The 6,810-nt window shown below is 42.9% G+C and overlaps 1 protein-coding gene across 1 annotated transcript; it reads left to right on the plus strand.

The window, feature by feature from the left end:
• Positions 1-3,469: 3,469 nt before the first annotated feature.
• On the plus strand, positions 3,470-4,594 carry LOC144820240 (uncharacterized). The gene has a single exon (XM_078677837.1). The coding sequence runs from the start codon at positions 3,470-3,472 to the stop codon at positions 4,592-4,594; it is 1,125 nt and encodes a 374-aa protein (XP_078533963.1).
• The last annotated feature ends 2,216 nt before the right edge of the window (positions 4,595-6,810 follow it).

A 6,810-nucleotide genomic window follows, 5' to 3' on the forward strand; every position in this document is an offset into this window, starting at 1 on the left:
ATTTTAGAGCCATATAATAGATCGAGAAGAGGTTTAAGTGTCAGATCAGGTAGTTTGCCCTTCAATGATTTTAGAGCCAGACTCTAGGGGACTGCACCGCACAATTGGCGGAGCTTCGTGCTCTCTTACTCGCGTTAGAGTACGCAGATCCTAGTGGGACTACTCTTATTGTGAGTGATTCCTATTACTGTGTCCAGTCTTACAATGTGAACTTGTTTTTTTGGATTCAGAATGTCTTTCGTGATTCCAAGGGTAGCACAATAAAACATAAATTGATCTGGGTTCGAGTGGCTGAGCTCAAAGAGCAGTTGCCACTCGTTTTTGTGATTCATACTCTCGGCCATCAGCGTGTGGGAGTTCACGCTGTAGGTAACTCACTTGCTAATGAAGCGGCGAAATCAGCGGTATCTACTTATTTAGTTGCAGCAGTTACACGGTCCAAAAGTAAGATTGATAATGACATCTTGGCATCTTGACATCTTGGCGGCGGTTGCTGCCGCTGAGAAGGGAAGTAAACATCCTACGGGGTTCCCTTCGAAGTACACATACCACTTAAGTCCCGATAAGGTTCCTTTTGTGGAAATACCTGAAGTTGGAGAACGTTTGAATCCCAACTCAGATCGCAGGGCAAGCTTGATTACAGCGGCGCATGAAGGTGTGGCGTCTGCGGGCGTTTCAGCCACTGTAGCTCAATTACAACAACGTTTCTGGTGGCGGGGACTGTACAAACAGACGAGTGACTATGTCCTTCAATGTGACATTTGCCAGCAGATTAAACCTTCAACTACTGCGCGTCCGCCACAGACACAGTTGTACATATCTAATAAACTACTAGGCTGTGTTTACTTGGATCAGTGCGGTCCTTTTTCTTCTGATACTGCGTATAAGTACATCTTATTAGCAGTTGATTCATGCACAAGCTTTGTGTGGGTATGGCCCCATCGCAGCGCTGATTCACGGACTGTCATAAGGGATTTGCGTGTCTTTGTAGGGATTTTTGACTGTGGTACCTTCCATTAGGATCAGGGTCCGGCTTTCGCCTCTAAGGCGTATAAGGATGCCATGATTTCGATGGGGGTCCAAGTCAAGTTTTCGTCTCCCTACAGGCCTGAGGGTAATAGTGTAGTGGAGCGAATGAACCATGACTTAAAGCAATCTTTGACAGCATGAGTTATAGGCACTGGCAGAAACTGACTGGTCAACCTCAATGGCGTGCAGCGTGCTCTTATTAATCTCCCTAGAAGGTCTCTGGGTGGGCGGATCCCATACGAAATGCTCTTTGGTATCAAGATGTTTGTCCGGACCTTGACGGTCTAGACAGGGTGTCCCGCGCCACAACCTCTGACGTAGATGAACATTTCCATGTTTTACAGGATCTACAAAAGACCAGAGACAGTCTTGCAAAGGAACATTTGCCCTCCACATCGGATGATGCATTGGAGATCCCCGTAGTTGGCTGGCTACCCCAAGTTGGAGAACTGGTTTGAGAGAAGATCGATAACAAGAAAGAATTTGGTCCTTCCTATCGAGCTCCGGTTCCAGTCCCTGGAGTGAAGGGCACAAGAACAGTCATTTTACCACCACTACCTGGTCGTAAGGAAAACAGGTTTATCTCTAATGATAATGTCAAGATACACAGAGTGGCCGATTCTTCATAGTATGACTCCGGCAGTATCCTGTCCTTCGATTGCAAGACATTCTGTTTGGCCCCTTCCTCTAATCCTATGCCTGAGGTGGCCCTTGAGATGCCTGCCATTTCCAGTCCTTTATTAAGTACTTTACCAATTAATCACATTGATGAACTTGATTACACTTACCCAACTGACTTATCAATGCCGGATTTGCAAACACGTTTGGCCACTGAATCCAGATTCTCTTTTGACAGTGTTTCGCAAACTTCGGACAAGCCCTCCCGTTTTACAATTTATGCCACGTTATTTAAAAAAAATTTTTGCTCCCTCCTTAGACATATATTTGGCCGGTACTTTTTTCTATATACCTTTTTATGTCAATTGGTTTTGTGTTTTACTTTTTTGGCCTTGTCAATGGACACTACGTTGAGGAAAGATCATGCATTCGGAATCTTAATGGAACTTTGGCCCCCCTTTCCTCTTCACATTCATCACACCGACTGAAGAGAGACTTGCAATTTGTTAACATCACTGCTTGGCCTGTGCTTGATGGGATTGTGTGGGATGCGGTTCAGTTTCAAATACATGGCCCTACTGAAGTGGTTAATGTACCTAATGTGCTCAGGGTTAACATTGGAGATGTGGTGAAACAAAACATACGTTCTAATGATTGGGATGTTCAGGCCGTAGAAGCGTTATTCTCTGATTTGAAATATTATGCTGCCTTTGATGCTGAAGATTTATACTTAGATACTGCTAATTATGGTGAATTATTTTGCTCCAACATTTTGGCAACCATTATCTGCATAAAACGAATTCCAAAAGGGATACTGTAAATTAAACTCAGTGGGAACATTGCCCAGCCCCTTTACAAGGCAGTTCGAGTACTTTTTTGAAAAAGTACACTTATTTCACCGACTTTAATCAGTCCAATCCCGAGTCTTTTTTTTTCTTCAAAATGACACCGAAGTCCATGTCCAAGGTTAGACTTACCGATACCAAATTGTTGTATTCGAAGTCCTTTCTAGACGAATTTGCTGTAGAGGGCTATGAGCTATGGAAGGAAACCATTGACCTTAAATCAGTTTGGGGTTCTGAAAGTTGGCAGGTACAAGGCACCGAGGCTTTTCACCGTGCATGTCTCATCCCAAATCATATGTTGTTTTTGAATTCTAGCATTTCACAGACTACATGCTTTGGTTTGGCAACTTCTAAAAAATTATACACCTACTGTCCCTAATTTAGAAGAATATTCCGGTTGGAATAATGTTACAAAGTTTTCCATTGATGAATTGCAGGCCTTATTGCAACATGCGTCCTTTAACATTTCCAGTTTGGATCCAAAAGGTTGGCTGATGTTGCACAGAAGTTCAGATTCATGCCAACATCGTTTTCTGGGTTTAGCTGATGGGTTTACACATGTCAGACCTGATCCCCGCTTTGATACTGACCATTCTGTCACCACTTATTCTGTAGGAAAATTATGTCAGAATTGGCTGAAACATTCTACATTGGCTGCGGTAAAACTGCATCTGTCCAAGCTCTCTGATGATGTTTATTTAAACGATTTCATTAAAGGCCCGGCTAATGGTAGATCTAGAAGAATGATATATGCAATTTACAATGAAATCTGGAAGACTTCACAAATTGAGGCGGCTACACGCCTTAGAGCTATTGATCAAGCTAATTTAGAAAAAGTACTTGCAGTTGTGGATAACAGTATTAACATGCTTTCTTCCCACATTTACACGTTGAATAACATTGTGTCTTCTGTTGTTGATATTGTGCAAGATGAGGTGTCTGTATTATACCATGGTCAGGATCAATTGCGTTCTATTATGCAATTTGCATGGACCCTGCAAACGCTTAAGTCTGGGCGGGTGCCTTGGTCTTACATGAACGTTTCGTCTCTCTATGCTCCTTTCAATTTAACTGACAATCAGTGCATGCTTTCAATGCGAGATGCGTCTTTTTCTATGTTACACATTGAGAGATTAGAGTCTTTACCGTTCTCTGTGGCAGAAGCCACTGCTGCGACATGGCTTATCCACGGGTTAATTACATTACCTTTCGCTTTGTATAAATTCACAAGTTGTATGCGATATATCGCTATAGGTAGATATGAACCACTGGGAAGTTCATTTCTCCATGAGGCATGGTCTCTTCCATTAACTTACCGTTGCTTGAAGGACGAGAAAGAGGTTTATCTTAAAGGGGAGGAGTGCACAGAAACCCCGGATCATTCATTAATTTGTAAACACATCCAGTTGCATGGTTCTTGTAACCAGGACCGGCCAAATTTAGCCTGTGTTTTGAAAGGCACTCCAGTTCCCGCAATCGTTCCTACTTTCACATTACTGGCAAATGGCAGTTATTTACTTTTAAATAACGAAGACTGTTGTGGGTTAATTAGAGGTGTCGCTTATGTGGTAACCGTATCAGAACGTGTGGTGTGTTGCAAAAACGTTCTGTATCCTCCTACACATGAGAATTCAGAAGTTTCCATCTGGCCGCATATCCCAACCTTGAAAACAGAGTTCAATGGTATGAGTAGAATAAGAGCCGTTTTGTCTCAAAAAGAGGTGGCCCTGAGTTCGGCTCGTGAAACATTCGTCCTTCACATAGCTAACACGCGCACAGAAGTGCAAGCGCTATTGAATACTGATTTGCTATTGCATTTCAGCGTGCTGGTCCATCAAATCTTTAATGCCTCCTCCACTTCTGGCCTGCCACATTTTTTTAAATTAGTTAGCAGTGGTCTTGTGACTTCCTTTGAGAACATTTTTGGGGTCATCCCTGCTTTCTTCCACAGTATATTTTCAAGCCTGTTTGGAGGGTTTCCTGTGTTGCTGGCGCTGGCTGCAGGCGTTCTGGTGATATTTTGTTTTATTAAAAATGGATGCCCCTCCTGTGTTAGAAGCCGCTCTGCCCCACCTGGCACTGTTTCGCAATCGGATGCTTGAATACTATGGCACACTGCCGCTTGCGACTTTAAGCACGGCATTTGGATTATCTTTTCGATTTTCCTATTTCACATGTGTCCAGCCTGTGTTTTATTGCCTGAGCTGCGATTTCGACTGGGCCCTTGATTTGTGTCTCTGCAGGACGGTATCTCCTGACGTCGATTTTAATCACCTAATGAGTCCCGTAGTTGCTCACGAGTTGGTTTGTTGTGGCGAAAGGATTATGGCCTTGGCAGCGATGCATGGACTAATGGGTCATTGGAACGTACTTACAGCGGCGCTAGACTTCTTGGTACAGAGCTATATTGAGAACCCACCGAGTTGTCCTCTGATGATGCTAGAGGCTACAGTGCTGGATGAGCATATCTGTTCTTTCCCACTGATGAATTGGATGGCTGAACTGTTTTCGGATGATGACAGTGATTTCATGCTGGAGGCTGTTGCCGCATATTTTGCGTATTCAGTCCTATCCTAAGAAACATTTGGAACTTTGGATGATGGCCCCTTCATATTTACAAAATGTTTACACACCCAGACCTATTGACTTGAGTGATAGTGAACCTCATGGTTGAGATATTTTTACTTGACCTCTATAAGACCTTTTTTATCGGAGTTTACAAATTGACCTGACTAGTTACTATTGAACTCTGTTTTCTTGATGTGCCCCTATTCTGATCTTGAAATTCCCGCTACATAGCTACATTCCCGCTACATGGCTACATTCCTTATTTTGTCCGTGCTCGGATCATTGGGGGGTGTCATATAGATACTGACTACCTATATACCGTGTTAAGTTAGCATTAGCTTATTAAAATGTTTAAACGCCATTTTTCCTTTTGCTGCTTTTGCGCACGACACATAATTGTTATTTTAGCTTTCAACCTAGAAGAGAGTTGTGATTTACATGAGAATAATATCTTATTGCTCTGCTATCAGCTTTATTTGGTAAAATATGTCTGCACAGTGGGTGCTGAAGTTTCCCAGGGTAACTCGACACAGTGTTGTTGTAAGGTCTGATCTTCGCATCTTTCTAGACATAACATGAATGCAGCTGCTGCCCAAATCGGGCTTTACGCGCGTTTAATATTGCTTTGCTGAGGGCACACGAAAAACACTTGATGGTGCTTCGCATGCAGAGAGCTGGTGGAAGATGATGTGATCCTCTGCCACTGAGATTTTGAGGTATGGGCCCGCCCTGCTAAAACCCAAAGAGACCTTCATAGATAATAATATTCTATGCTAGTTAGGGAGGGTGAAAATTAGGTTTTGCTAACTCCTATTCATTTCAGCATATTAGCATGCTGTCACCTTTCACATTTTATGGACTATTAACTATGCTGATAACTTTGCTTGTGATAATATGTTTGCTTGTATTATGTAAGATACTGCGTTTGAGAACCCTTCATTAGTAAATAAATATTTCAAATGTGCACGTGTCCTCTTTTACTCCACGTTCTGGTTTGAAATGATTGCATAACGAAAGAATGTTCATGTGTTCCACGATACCTGAGGTATTCTAAGTTCATGTTCTGGTCTGTCAAACTTTGGAAAGTTATACTGACCAATGAGACACTGTAGCTAGCTCGGTAAGGGGATTTTGGGTACTGAGGTGAGTTTTGGGCCACCCTAATTCACTGAGGTTCCGGATCTCTACGCACAGTTCTGTAGTAGAACGGAATTCCCGCTACATAGCTGGGTTATCAGCAACAACGGGGCACCTTGAAGTTCCTTTTACAGCTCATCAGAGCTTGGGTGGCCCGCAAGTATATTTGAACATATTGCAGACGACAAAGCCTGCATCACAGGGCAGCAGCGCCAATAGCCCACGCGGAGTTCAGAGGCGCCTTCATTCCTCATTACTGATCACGGGCCATAATTAGCCACGAGGGGCATTGCACCCCGGTAATAAGTGCCAAGTACTGGGGACAAGGCATTTTCCAGGTCAATACAGACATGCCAACCAAACAAGACATCTGTGACAGGGTACCTTTTCAGTAGACCTACAGAACCTACTAAATATGTGATAGTGTCGATGTTGACATCTTGATCAGCAAGGAACTCTCCAAAGAAGCTGTTCAAGAAGAGAACTAATTGTGTATGTGGAAACTTTGCAGATCTGACCTTGCCTAAAAAATAAATAAAGATATTTTTATTTTTATAAAAACTGGTGTGGTGTCCTTTTTTTGGTATCTTCACTGTGCTACTGTTGGAGTGTG

This window comes from Lissotriton helveticus, chromosome 2_1 (genome assembly GCF_964261635.1).
Source record: "Lissotriton helveticus chromosome 2_1, aLisHel1.1, whole genome shotgun sequence".
In the NCBI taxonomy this organism is placed as follows: domain Eukaryota; kingdom Metazoa; phylum Chordata; class Amphibia; order Caudata; family Salamandridae; genus Lissotriton; species Lissotriton helveticus.